Here is a 14792-nt window from a genome sequence, read left to right on the forward strand (position 1 = left end):
TATGAAACGTTTGCAGGTGGCGATAATAGTTCAATAATAAAGCTAAAATACCCAGACTGCCTTCCCTGTTACCTTGTCAGAAGTAAGCGGTGCTGAATAGATAAGAAATAGATGTTTTTACAGCAAGCTATGTTAGGAATTTATACAGATAGAAAACAGAGTCCGATAAGGGGACAGAAAATTTACTAAAAGGAGTGAAATCTTAATCACAGATCTGAAAGACCAACGGCTTACTTTTGTAGTAAAAACGGCCGCCAAAGCTCACAAGCATCCCGCAATGGGTCCCGTGCAATCGTGTAGTTTCCAGGACGAAGGTACAACAACTTAGGACTTTCCGGCTTGTATAAGGGCCAGTCAATTCCAGGAAGCGGAATTACTGGCTTTCTGCAGAAAATTGTTCGAGTAATGAACAATGAGAAATTTTGACTGAGACGTACACTTTAAAATATTAAACTGCACTGACATGCTTTAGCACAGAAACACACAGGAAGACACCTAGTTCTGGAATGCACGCTTTTATACACACACACACACAAAAATAAATATCCTGTACACATTTCAAACTATATGTCCGCTTATGATGTCGTCTGCTGAACAGCACTCCTAAGAGAACAATATTATAAACCGTGAGGTCAATTGCAGTTTTTATATTTAGTTATAAGATAAATAAGTGACACGAGTTTCAAGTTTTTGGCTGTTAAAATATTTGGGCGTATTCGATGACAAATTACGGCAGTATAGAAATATTATCTGTGAGAGAATTTGAATTTGAGAATGGTACCGCTGTTCTCGTTGTGGATCAGTCTCGTCTTTAATTTCGGTGTGACGCACGTGAGAAAAAGGTTTCGTTCAAATAAAACCCCAATATTCATAGAGATGATGCACATGCTGAGAATGGCAACTCGATCGTGACGGCACAGTTTCATGGATATAAAATGAAAGAAATACAAAGGATTTCGGCTACGAAAAAACGTAGTGTCACTCCCCTGATACAAGTTTATGATCATGGTGCGTCCTAAAGGCCGCTCAAGTGTTTCATTATGCCGGAAATTAGCGTACGAGCAACTGTATTTTCTTAGCACGATTCAAATGATCTTGAAGAAGGAAAAAAACTAGGTCTAGGCGAAAACTTGAAGAACGCTTAAGCCTCGCCTTTTAAATCCCGACCTTCAAAAACTTATTCCGCAAGGTAGGAAGATCCTTCTCGCCACCATCCCATCTCCCTCTCTCCCACTGCTATCTCGACGGAGGCTGGATGAGCCGGGATAAGCTTTCAGCTTATCCGGCCAGAAGGTGCAGCAACAAAAGAAGTTCCTCCGCCGTCAAGATGAGAGTGGGAGAGAAGGAAATCGGAAAGCTGTCGAGGAAAATTTTTTGAATTTGCGGAAAATGATTTTTGTAGGTCGGCCTCTAAGACGGGTATTCTACAGCGTCATCGGGCCCCATTCGCATCACCTTCTCATGCGCTTATCATGCTCTTGCTGCCAGTGATCAGCAAGGGCGGCGTTCATGGCCGAGTCAGTAGCGTGTCCGTCTCTCAAGCGGAGGGTCCTGTGTTCGAATCCCGCCCAAAACTCTAATTTTTTTCTTGAAGGCAAATGAATTACTTTATAAAGTGAAAAATGTAAGACATGTGGCGACCTGTAATTCGCTTACATGTTATGTTTTTTCATCACTTTCATTCCACGCGTGACGTCATGTTTCACGTGTGCATCGTGGGTTGTTTGAAATTCCCGCACAAAGTATGTAAGTATGTGACGTCATGGCCCCATCGACCAATTCGGAATTTCTCGTCACAACGCCACCAACGCTGACGCCGGCTTTTCTGCGACACGACCTCCTTAAAGCTCTCGCGTTGAAACAAGTTCAAATCGAGAAGTCGAATTCATGAACGTTAAGAGGGACTTAGCTACAGGGGGAGACCAGAGGGAGTGGATGAAGTAGGTGAACCTGGTTAAAGTTAAGGAGTGCCACTGATAATATTATGATAATATTTTTTTTCAATATGTTCTTTAGCTGTGTGGATTTTTTTCTTTCTGTTTTCTATACTCGAGAAACACGTATATGTTGACCAACTTTTTATGAGGGTGTCACCGTTTCTGTTAAGAGGACGAAACATTAGAAGACGACAAGACGCAAAATCTTCCCAGTTGTAGCATATCATTATTATTTCATACTGTTATTTGCTATCCGCGAATTCTACAATAAAGGCAACGTTGGTTGCTCAAATTTGGAAACAGTTAGGTGAAGGTTTTGTGTCAATATAACGCTAATGGACAAAATCTTATGGTGTATGGTGGCTAACACCTTAAGTCGTCGAGTGAGAGTAAGGAATGTTCAGTCCTGGCGTCGCGAACACACCCAAAGACGCTGCATGATCCTGCATAACTAAATATTAGCTGACGTGTAAAAAGCAGTTGGTTAGGGTAAACCGGCCACACTACGCTAACCGTGATACGTAGCTAATTCTGCTTAAATTTAATCTACTGGGTGATTCAAGGAGAGGCCAGGCTTTTTGAGTCGACCGCAAAGTTCGGTTTCTTAACCTATCGTGCTACGACTTTGTGCCGCGTTGCCCACAGATGGTGCATTTTCTTTTCTTTTTTTTGTAAAATTTGAAAAGAGCGAACTTAACTGAGGAAAAGATAAAGAAAGAAAAAGGCTTAGCTCCTATGGAAACGCAGTGAAGCCACCGGTCTTCAAACAACACGGCGCTGTTTCGCACGGGATACAAGAGATGGCGCAAGCAGTCGCGACGCCAACTGCGAGCATACGACGCCGAGAGCCGGCGTCTTTAGCAGACAAGGAACTGCAGTTCCTGGTTGTTACCGCGCTTGTTTTTGTTTCTGCGACTGTCGCCCCTTGCGAAACGCGCGCCGCTTTTCAGTAGGAACGATCGTCTGCTAAAGACGCCGCCCCTCGACGCCGTATGCTCGTTCGTTGCGCCATCTCTTGTCTGCCGTGCGAAACGGCGCCGTGTTGTTTGAAGACCAGTGGCGTTGCTGCGTTTCCATAGGGGCTAAGCCTTTTTCTTTCTTTACTTTTTCCTCAGGTAAGTTCGCTCTTTGCAAATCTTACAAGAAAAAAATGCACCATCTATGGGCAACGCTGCACAAAGTCGTAGCGCGATAGGTTAAGAAACCGAATTTTGCGGTCGATTCAAAGAGCCTGGCCTCTCCTTGAATCACCCTCTAAATTTCTATACTGTGCAAGAGAAGTACAACCAGATTAATTTCTGTACGGTGAATAGTATATAGGGCGTCCCAAGTCACCAGGCACGGTTTAAAGTGCACTGTACAGATCGACGCCTGCACGTAGCAATCTAAACTTTTCATCAAAGGTATATTCCACAGGTCGTTTTTTTCTTGTAAAATTAGAAACCGTGGCTCGCTGTCTGCAAAAATGGGGCCAAGAAACTTGCCAGGATCAACCGCAGGCGGTGACGCAGACGACCGAGTCGAGTCCGGGGTGTGTTTCGTGCTCGAATTGATAGATGGCGCTACTTTTTTATCGAGACTGCTCGCGACCACCGTGGTTTATTTGATTGAACAAAATCTTTTTGTAAGGTACCTTTGGATAAAAAAAAAAAAATGCGAAGAATAAAATAAAAATTTAAAATAAAAAAAAAAAAAACGCCTTTGCATAACAACGGCGCTTTGATGCCAACGGATTTCGTCTGCGTGTCGTCTGGTTTGTTTCGCTGGTCGGCTACACCTTCGGACGTTGCTCCCGACGCGAACTATCAATGCGCGCGACAAACACACCTCGCAACTCGACTTCGTCGTCTGCGTTGACGCCTGCCATGGACCCTGGCGAGTTTCTTGGCCATATTTGTTTACAGAAAGGGAGGTACCCTTTCTAATTTTACAAGAAAAGCCTACCTGTGAAATAAGCCCTTGACTAAAATTGTAAGTAGATTGTTACGTGCAGGCGTCGATTTTTACGCTCCATTTTAGATCGAGCCTGGTGATTTGGGATAACCTATATCAAAGTGTAACAAGATAACTAAATAATTATTTTTATAATTTTTTAAACAACCAGTCTGGAACTTAGAAAAAAAAAACGAATTCGCCTCATATTATATTTGTTACGCATAAAAATCGACTCTGTTAGACCGGGCAAGCGACCGCCTGCTTTCCCGGTTTTTATACCACACTTGAAAGTATATTATAATAGCTGGGGTCAAAATTTATCATCATGAGCTCAAACTAAGGCGGTACACTTTAGTGCTGATAAATAACTCGACTTTGCAAAAGCGAAAGTGTCGAAGCTGTGTTTGCGCTGATTGTATCGCGCAGTGAGCATTACGTGACACCATTACAGCGACCACGATATGGATATATTAATTTTACATTCTGGTCAGAAAGGGAATTGACGAAGACGAAACTCCACTCAAGGTGATGCCCCGGATCACCAGATTCCACCAGAATATTTGTCATTTTTTAATAACATTCTTGTTAACCAGGGAAAAACAAAACAAAAAGAGCGATCGCATATTCATCCTGCACGCTTGAACCTTTATGCTACTCCACAATTCTTTCTAGCACGCTGCGAGCTACAAGAATACCATAATAAAAAAAAAAGTCTAATTGGTGTTCTTTCATCAGCAAAGAAGCTTATTTCAAAATAGCATTCCCCAGCTCAGTTCTAATAGGTGACACTCCAGGACAATTATAAATAATATCTCTCATCGCCTAAAGCAAAACGTATTAGTGCCGTTTTCGTTCAAGAATTATATGCCTTTAGTTGTCGCGAAAAATCGCCTGCTTTTTAAAGAAGTTTAATAAATCATAAGTAGATTTACAAACTCATTGTCAACACGTTTGGTAACAAATTATAGAGCAAATTAGCCTGAACGTAACAACGTGCACCTTAACCCATAAACCAAAAACCACAAAACACTCACCTATTTCGAACGAAAGAGTTCCATGCAGCCACGAGCTGCGTCATAAATGTTTCTTCTTCTGCCGTGTAAGTTACATTCTTCAAAAAATTTCTTGCATAATCTCCGAGTGGTTTGGTGTATCTACTTTCGTCATTAACAAATGGCAGGGATCCAAATGTAAACGCCAGCTCGACCCCATGAGCAACGCCCATCCATTCTGGCCACGCACTGAAGCTGGGCCGGTGCGCGAATATGTACCTATAGGTGCTTATTCCTTGTTGTGCTGCGAGGTCGGCGAACAGCTGGGTCGGACAGTTGAAAACAACATCTCCGAAGATTCGGCTGAATATATCTCCGACGCTTCGGCTGTTGTGCTGGACATCATAATCGCCAAAGTAATTACGCACGATGTGTCGTGCTTGTGAAATCGGGATATCAAACGCAGGTCCCAGGGTAACTGTGACCGCAAGTCGATAGTCACCTGCCAAGAGTTGCTTTAGCGCCGGAAACGTGTACTGTAGGTTATCAAAAAATAAAGTCCCTTCGTTCAAATTGGTTCCAAGGAGAAGCTCTTTGAAATCAAGGTGTTTCCACGTTTCTTCCATAAGCGGGTGAAGAGGTAGAAAGTCATCTCCGTGTACTGGAACAAATATTTGCTGAACAAGGTCCAATGACTTCAAGGTTTTGTAGACGAACGCTGCGTCCAATTTTTTTAAGCAATCAATCACATCTCTACGTTGATCCCCGAAGCTTCTTTTGGAGTCGTAACATCCAAGGGCGCTAGTCACAGCAATAAATTTGCCGGAACCCTTGTAAGATATTCCGAGGATCATGGAGAGCGGTGTGCCACTTTCCATGATGATTCGTTTGAAGAGACCCTTACTGTGAGGAGACATCGCCTGCATTCCTGCTGATACTCCCCCCGAACTCTGACCCCAGATGGTGACATCATTCGGATCACCTCCAAAGTTCTTGATGTTTCTCTGAACCCATTTGAGCACCAAATGTTGATCCCAAAGTCCCATATTTCCAGGCAGCTCAGGCGTCTCCAGCGACAAAAATCCAAAAAATCCGAGACGGTAGTTGAAGGTTACGTAGACAACATCTGTCAAAGACACGAAGTTTGCAGGATCGTAAAAAAACAAAGCTGAGTCACCCCACTGGAAGGCACCGCCGTGAATAAAAATTACGACTGGCTGTTTCTTGCCACACGTATCGGATTGTGAACAGTTGGGAGAATTTCGCCAGACGTTGAGGTAGAGGCAATCCTCTGAGGCTCCAGAATAATCCGTTAATGCGTTCCCCAGAAATCGGAGGTTCGGCTGCCAACACGGTGTGGGCTTTCTTGTAGCGTTGTACGTTCCATTCCAAGCTGTGATTGGATGAGGCTTTCTGAACCGTAGGTCTCCAACGGGTGGTTCCGCGTACGGGATTCCCCAAAAAGTGTCCACATGCCGGTCGCCGACTGTGATACGATCCCCCGCGACGAGTCCCGAATCCGTGCGAACGATGGGAACATTGCCTGCCACTGATTCTGTGGAAACCACGGAGCACACTGCAGCACACCAGAGCAAACCTGGAAAGACTCTTCGTGGCTGCACCGTTCGGGACACGCGAAACATTATTTCTCGCATTGCAAAAACAATAAAATAAACAAGATGGGCTTCGTCGAGAGCAGCCCAACCCTCGATTGACTCAATGCCTTCTGAAAGAGAAGTAGCGAAGCTCGTTTAATAAATAGCTTCACGTATTTTTTCTCAGACAGGGTATAAGTGTCCTTAATTCACCATTTAGGAGGCTTTCTCTCAGACAAAAAATACAAGATGGAGAGAGTGAGAGAGTGGAAGAAGGAAATGAAAAAGGGAGAGAAAGGCAGATGCTTTTTGTTGGAGAGGGGAAGGGGAGAACACGATACACACTTGCCTATTTATAAACCCGCCCAGCTGCTTTAATTGTTGCATTTTCAACCTGGCAGATGTGCCAACATCGTGGTAGTTTATTTGAAGTTCTCCATCCTATCACCACCCATTTGGCGGATTTTTCTTGAGTTCCAAGGACGCGCAAGAACGTTTTTTTAAAGATTCATTATAATGGAAATTAAGACTTTATATAGTGATTAAGACATTTGACCACATTGGTTGTTTTCAATGTTTATAAGAACGGTATTGGATTTAAAATTGTTTTTAATACTAAAAGTGGTTTAGATTTGCTTACCTCAATAAATAAATATGACCGACTTTATACCGGTCTATACAGGTTCATACTGGCCACCGGTATGAAGCAATTCAAGGTCGTTACGTCACGCCGCGGTGATGGCGTTTCGGTCTGACTTTTGGTTTGGGCTGCGGGCGGAAGTTGCCTGGCGGGCCGGGCATTGCTATGTTGTTTTGGCAGAAACTAATAGAAACTTTCCTTCTGGTTAAAATGTTGGGCAGTTCTGTACGCTGGGGCTGCACCGAAAGAGCTGCAAAAGGTGTTTCTTTCCTGCCCGATCCGTTCGAGAACGGAAGCATGTGCCATCGAAAGATATACTCTGTCGGACTACAATCAAATCCGCGGGAAGCGCTCAGGATTCATGAATACATTTTTGTCGTAAGGTTTATTTGTTCTGTTCCAACATGAACTCGGGAGAGCCGCCAAGCAATATTCGGACCGCCCGGATCACGTTCAACACGTATTCACGTTCTAACGATCGTCCCCAAGTTCAAACGGACTTATGCTCGTGCAGACGACAGCGGCCAGTAGACCACATCAAGCTTATGCACTGTCGACATAGCAATTACGACACCGAGGAATTGTGGACCTCTACAAACTTATAAGCCTGGAAAGTGTCTCGGCTAGGTCAGCTTGGTTTAAACAGTAGATACAGGGCGATCACCAACTTCCTATGCCTGATGCATTCGGTTTGATTTTGGGTGCAATTTTCACTTTGGATATCGACTACCGAAGGCAACAGAAAATAGTAAGTAGACCTCATCACGTGAGTCAGGCTCTATTCCATGGGTGGCCAGGCTGATCCGGGCTATGAGCCGCAAACGAAACCAAGAAACTTGAAAGAGCTGCGGGGGGGGGGGGGGGGGGGGGAGGGGGGGGGGGCGGTAGGGTACATCGGTTACCTAAAGAGGACAAGTATCACCGGCGGATGACAAAGGCTACGAGACTGATCATTTCCTCGACCCCAAGCCAAAGTGCATGCTTGGTTTGACAGTCCATGTCCTTGATGCGTTTCGCCCTAGGGTCCGCCAAACTCCCTCGAACAATGAAAGAAACAGGATCTGTGGAAACATCCGAGTGAAAAGAGGTTCGACTGTACATATGGGGGCACAAGGCTGCCAAACCGCAAGCTGTTCTTTATTCTGAAATCCTTGGGAAACGCGGAAAGGGCGGAAGGGGAGGGGGGTCCCCTTGCGAGGGATCCGCGAGCCGCACTTGGACCAGCGAAGAGCCGCATGCGGCTCGCGAGCCGCGGTTTGGCAACACCTGCTCTATTCTAACGCATCCATGAGCATTCGATCATTATGTGTCAAATTCACAACTTTCTCGTTGTCACCAGCCTTGTTCATTTCGTTGAGGTAACTGAAACAATACCAACGTGAAAAAGAGCACTGGGATTCACACCAACGCCGACACTTCCGCATCCCAATGGTTTGTTGAAGGGCACGGCGTACTTCCTGCCCACACACCATAGCGGATGCGCGGCGCCGCTCGCCTCCGCTAGAGGCGCACCAGTTTGTTTGTAAATATGAATTGGTGTATACCCCTACCGGCCACCCCCATACTTAAACCTTTTTCCGCTACACGAATACGGGTCGCCCGGTATCGGATACTGAACCCCGGTAAGAGGTTTACTGGTCGCCGGTAAAGGCATGCAGTCGGCGCCGTGCAGTTTGAAGACCGGTGGCGTCGCTGCGTTTCCATAGGAGCTAAGCCTTTTTCTTTCTTTAGTGTTTCCTCAGGTAAGTTCGCTCTTTGCAAATTTTACAAAAAAAAAAAAAGAAAAAAAAGGATGCACCATCTGTGGGCAACGCTGCACAAAGTCGTAGCGCGATAGGTTAAGAAACCGAATTTTGCGATCGATTTAAAGAGCCTGGCCTCTCCTTGACTCACCCTGTAGAGTGGCCTAGTCGCCAAAGTCAAGTGCAGTGATGTATTCCGAAACGAGCCCCCCCCCCCCCCCCCTCTTATCACATACGTATTCTTCAATCTTTGTGCTAATCTGACAAATCTAGTTGTTACTCGTATTCAATCGTTCTAGGATAGATATCAAGGTAGCCAATTCTGCAGTATCAAAAACTACAGTGGGCCTTTTAATGACTCAGGTATTTTGCGCTCGTCGGACGGCACGCTTTCTTTGAAGCAACATGTCTATCTTCGGCACAGGATGCTGCCGCAGAACTATCGACGATTAGCAATGTTTGTAAGTCAATTTACCCAGTTCTCTCTTCGTTCCAAAGTTTGGGCACTATGTGCTACAGAAATTATTGAATTATCTTTAGCGGTGAAGTTCGCCAAAGCACGACACCTGTATTGTATAAGCGCAAATTATTTACATAAATACAGAGAATTTTCGATTATGCTTTCAGCCTCTAGCTCTATATCATATAGTCTTCTTTGGCTTCCCGCATTACACTAAGCAAACTCAAATCCCCCTACAGTCGATAACAAAACACTTTCCATTCAAGTGTGAAAGCTATAAAGTGCAGCCAACAAATATTTTATGTTTTTTTGTGGTTTCGAAATTTCGGCTGCTTCGGTTGTTCTTAGCTTTTAATCTTATTTTTACCTGCATCTCAAAATGCTAGTTCGAAATTTTCTAATGTACAACTGTTGTGAGAGAGATGGGCGACTTTACACCTCGCAACCGATGGCGAAGGGTTCAAGCATGCTGTTTGCTTTATTTTGAATTCCGCTCCACGATATTAATCGGCAAACTGCCCAAAAGCCGATAGCGATGCAAATACAAGAGCAATCGCATCAAAGGCTATCTCCGGCTACAGCGGGAGAGAACCTTCGGCTGCAACAACCAAAAATGTCAAACTTATAGGCATTGCAGTTGACATGGGATTGAAGGCAATGAAAGTTGAGAAGCAGAAAACGAGTTTCCGCCGAGCTTGCGGGTCAACTCTCGGCAGAAACGTAAGAAAGAGAGCCTCTCCAAAGTTTTCGGGTTCAGGACACACGTTTCAACAAAGGTGGCTTTTTACCAACAAGAAAAATCAAGGTTTTCGACGAGAAACGTTGGTTGAGAACGGAGCCAGTGCTACGGTTGTCAAATAAGGTATAATTAAGCAAAAAGGGCCTGTTAGAAACGAATTGGCACCCATTGCCGCGTCATGTGAACTTGTATTACTTTTACGTACACAGCGAATGGCAAAGTAGTTGTTTATAAATACAAACAAAATAACCTAACCAACGAGGTAGAGGGGCTTAGAGCGATAAACCGGGGTTCCGGTCTGCACTCGAAAGTGACCCCCATAAGGAGGCTGCCATTGTACGCAAATTTGACCACACGTCACATGACCAAACCAAATACGTGACGTCACAGAAAAGATGGCAGCGCCCATGCAGCGGCTGGCCCCAGCTGGGCCGGAGCTTGTCAGATACTTTGTTGGTTGTCGTTCGTCTCGGCGAGTTGATTTCAGACGCGGAAGCCGTCATATGAGGCCGGTCGAAAGCGAGTTCAGAGTTCAACGTGGTGTTTGACGTAGGTATAACGTGAAAATATGGAGGAACGGTGTGCATTTCGCTGGTGACCGACCGGGATATTGCCACGGAAGAGACAATCTGACCTACGTTGCTCGGACCTCGGATTGATTCGGATACCGCTAGGATAAAATTTAAGGGCGACGTTTCTGTGCTCTCGTTGACCATCGGAATCTTCGAGGTTTTCAGTGAAGCGTGTGCAATATATTTGGATACACAGTTTAGCGACGGAAAGTGCGTGAGTAGTGCTTGGCGGTGTGCAATCGTGGTGCAGCTTCGATCAAATGACCGAGGGCTTACTTCGGTTGTGCGGCGCACCGGAAGGCTGCCTTGAAGCTGGTAGTTCCCGTGCCGTGCTGAATGAGGCTGTGCTGCTTACAAATTGTTCCGGCGTAGAAGTGCACTTTCACGGAGCACAGGTGTGCGGCGCACCGAAGAGCTGCCTTCAAGCTGGTAGTTCCTGTGCCATGCTTTAGGTGATGCTGTGCTGCTTCCGAAATTGTTCCGGCGTAGACGTGCACTTTCACGGAGCACAGGTGTTGCAGTTGGTATTGATCCCGCTGGTCTGTCGCACGTTTCGTCAACACAAACGTTTCATCCACACTCGTTACGCGAATTGCAAGCTGTCCGGACATTGCATCGAGCGTGTTACGTACCCAGCTCACGCCGCTTTGTGGCAACAGTCTGCAGTGGCTCATTACCAGAAAAGTGGTCCCACATCCATTTCAGTTCAGTTCGTCCACGGCAGTCGCCAAACCCCGAAGGAGAGGATTTATTCGGACAGAATGCCACTAAAGCAATGCAGCTTCTTCAGTGGTCAGGATAGATTCTCTTCTGCGAGTTTTGTTATACTGTCACGGATCCTTGTTCCAGTCCTAGCTTCTATCAATATTCACTATTCTGGGACATTGCAGGTCATGCTCAGCAGTAATCGTATGTTCTGGTGGAGGTGCTGGGCACCCATAGCCCTTCACTCTGTGTGAACCCGGCGGCTCTTCAGCCGAGTTACCCGATAATGGGACACGGCTGGCGGACTATTCTGCGTCTTACACCCCCGTCGAGCCGTGAGCAAAGTCCTGACCCGATCCTGGCAGAACAACCGCAAGACGACCGAATACCACAAAAAGTAACCTCGGAAATACACCACGAAGCACCTGAAATCCGAGCCAGTTGCTGCTACCAGGAAAAACCACCGGAATTCGGTCTCCTGTCAGAAAATCCGAAGCTGACTAAGCCAACAATGACAAACCTGTAGCAGCAAACCGTGCCCCCTCCCACCATTGTTTGCATGCCCGTCGCAAATCACACTCCGACGCTTTTTCACGCAAGGTGTATGAAGACGTCAAGGACTTGATTGAACAATATGACAGTGTCGCCCGCCACATTGGGTGGACAGACAACCAGCTCCTGCAGAACCTATACTTCTCGTGGAAGAAACTGCCGGCGCTGGTCTGAGAACCATGGATCCTCCTTAACGTCATGGGAAGTTTGCAAGATCGAGCTGAAGCGCGCATTTGTCAGCCAACATCAACGAGAGAGAGCCGCATTCTTGATTCTGTCCAGGACACTGCCCCAACGAGAGCGCCACCGCACTCGTGGAGGATGTTTTGCGCTTGATTGAGCGCCCACGCCCACGCCGACCTTGATGCTACAGAAGACAAGAACCTAAGAATCCCATGCCCCTCACGGGAGGGACAACACCTTCGGCAGCCTTGTCCGCAACCCCCAACAACAGTCGAAGTGTTCATATCACCGAGGCTTCCAACATGGAATGTGCACTGCATGCCCGAGCCTGCCACTATGAACAACTTCCCGGCGTCTCGACACTCGAGTTGTCCAGCTACTACTTCGACGCCAGCCTCCCAGGCATCCACGACGTTGTCTGGGAGGAGATCAGGAAGCTACTTCCTGCCATCAGTTGCCTGGCTTTTATTTTGATTGCCGAGATTGTTTCGGAACAAGTTTGACAGGTATTTCAACCGAGACTTCTGCGAGCGAAGCGGCATCTGACAAACCAAGGGCAACTTACGCCACAATGGCACGACGACCGCCACCGGCTGCCTCTTAGTATTCAATGCCAATTCAATGAGACACTCTAATGCTGAAGCATTCCCGACATCGTGTGTAGGTTTGTGCTCAACAAAGTACACCGAGGAAAACGTAGGTGATGCGAATGTGCGACCGAAAACCGCTTTGCTTCCACTGCATGAAGCCGACCATGTCTACCAAAGCAGCCCGTACCAATGAATTGGTCTGCGATGGTTCGTGCCAAACGACCCTCGATTACGTCTCGAAAAGCGACCACGGGAGATTAAGGATTACCTTCGGCGACCTTTGTCCCTGATGCCGAAGGTGCTGAATCGAAGATTCTGAATCCCTGATTACCCCGAAGCTCCTCATGTCCATCACCTCAACAAGAGGTAAGCACGACAAAGCAGGTGAGCGGCGATGCAGTGACAGTGGATTTGGTGTTGGTTGTCGTCCAAGGACAATACCTAAAAATTTGCTGACATCAATTTTCTGTGTCCACTCCACGAAGCACACAATTTCCAACTTTGAGGGAGAATGCCCCTGAGTGACTTGAAGGAATAGAATGGTTGGTTGCTCTCAAAAGTGAACTGCAAGCATCACCAGACTTGGATAGCAAACAAAAATTGTTGCCAGCTATCAAGTCAACGGTACAGCAAAAGGCACAGCCACGTAAGCAATACATGCCCGAGCTTGCTGCATTGATGCCGAAAACTACCAGGAAAATTTTCGGATTAGAAGCCAGCCCTGCAGCTTCAGTGCATCAGACGTCGGTGGCCGCACATGACGTATGATTACAAGACAGCATCAGTCGGTCAAAGTTGCCACTCGACCAAACTGAACACCGACGTGCCAGGAGCGTCATCCGACAACAAGGTCCACAGGTACTACGACTGAACGCCTGACACGAGACTGTCGCAGAAAGAACTCGTTATGGAACCATTTCCTAAGAATCAATAATTATGTAATCAAGTGGAAATAAACATATTTGATACACTAACCAGATAAACATATTTCCGCTTGCCTTCATGCCTTGAGAGTCTACACACCGAGAATTGTGTCCACTGCACGCTCTGGACCTTACGAGGACACTCACATCTCACATCTCTGACCCTTCAATATTAATTAAGGGGTCATACCAGACTGGCAGACTTCTTGCAAGGGGCTGCACTCGTTCAACCTTTCCTGAACATGTGGTGCATCCGAAAACCAACTCCAGAGATGTGAAAATGTTATTTATTAATTTATTCCTTCCAGGGGCCTTCATAGGCATTGCAGAGAGGATACTTAAAACTACACACATGATAATAGCATTAAAGCACACTGCTGTAACTTGTTAAATGGAGAAACAAACACACCTTTGAGCATATAGTTTAATAGTATGTGTTGATGCATTGTTATTTATTTATTTATTTATTTATTGTACCCTCAGGGCCCGAAGGCATTACAGAGGGGGAGAGCGTAGGCAGGGAAAATATAACAATTCAGCAATACTAAAACAAATAAAAAGTGAACAAACAGGTCAGAAATCAGCGCAAAAATGGTTATTTATGGCACTTCGAAAAAGATTAGAGTCTGTTATGGCAGCAATTAAACCGGGAAGGTGGTTCCATTCTTGAGCTGTGCGTGGTAGAAAAGATGAATGAAATGTGTTGGTTAATGAGCTTGGGACTCCAACTTTGTGCTGGTGATCTACACGAGGCGAGATGTAATAGGGGGGAGTTATGAAATGGTCGCGTAATAGGGGATTATGAAAATAAATTTTATGAAAAAGGCATAAGCGTGAAATTTTACGGCGAAGTGAAAGAGATGGTAAAGATAAATTATTCTTCATTGACGAGACACTGGCGGTGCGGTGATAGTTCGATAGAATGAAACGAGCTGATCTATTTTGAAGGGATTCTAAAGCAGTGATGAGGGTAATATGATCGGGATCCCAGATGGATGCTGCATACTCAAGCTTAGGTCTTATTAATGTTTTATAGAGGACCAATTTAAGTGAAACAGGTGCTAAAGAAAAATTCCGTTTTAAATAACCCAGCATGCAGTTAGTACGATTAGTGACATATTCTATATGGGGTTTCCATGAAAGGTTAGAAGTTAAGTTAACACCAAGATACTTGTATGACGACACTTGTTCCAAGGAGTTGCCATCAAGGTAGTAAGAAGGACTCTC

The 14792-nt window shown here is 45.7% G+C and overlaps 1 protein-coding gene across 1 annotated transcript; it reads right to left on the bottom strand.

Moving 5' to 3' along the window:
• Window positions 1-230: 230 nt before the first annotated feature.
• Window positions 231-6872, bottom strand: LOC120843061 (acetylcholinesterase-like). The gene is made up of 3 exons (XM_029990697.3): window positions 6854-6872; window positions 4907-6419; window positions 231-384 (listed from the first exon to the last, which is right to left on the bottom strand). The coding sequence occupies exons 1-3, from the start codon at window positions 6870-6872 to the stop codon at window positions 231-233; spliced, it is 1686 nt and encodes a 561-aa protein (XP_029846557.3).
• Window positions 6873-14792: the final 7920 nt, after the last annotated feature.

Source organism: Ixodes scapularis, unplaced genomic scaffold (assembly GCF_016920785.2).
Source record: "Ixodes scapularis isolate PalLabHiFi unplaced genomic scaffold, ASM1692078v2 PGA_scaffold0__279_contigs__length_252992795, whole genome shotgun sequence".
NCBI lineage: Eukaryota > Metazoa > Arthropoda > Arachnida > Ixodida > Ixodidae > Ixodes > Ixodes scapularis.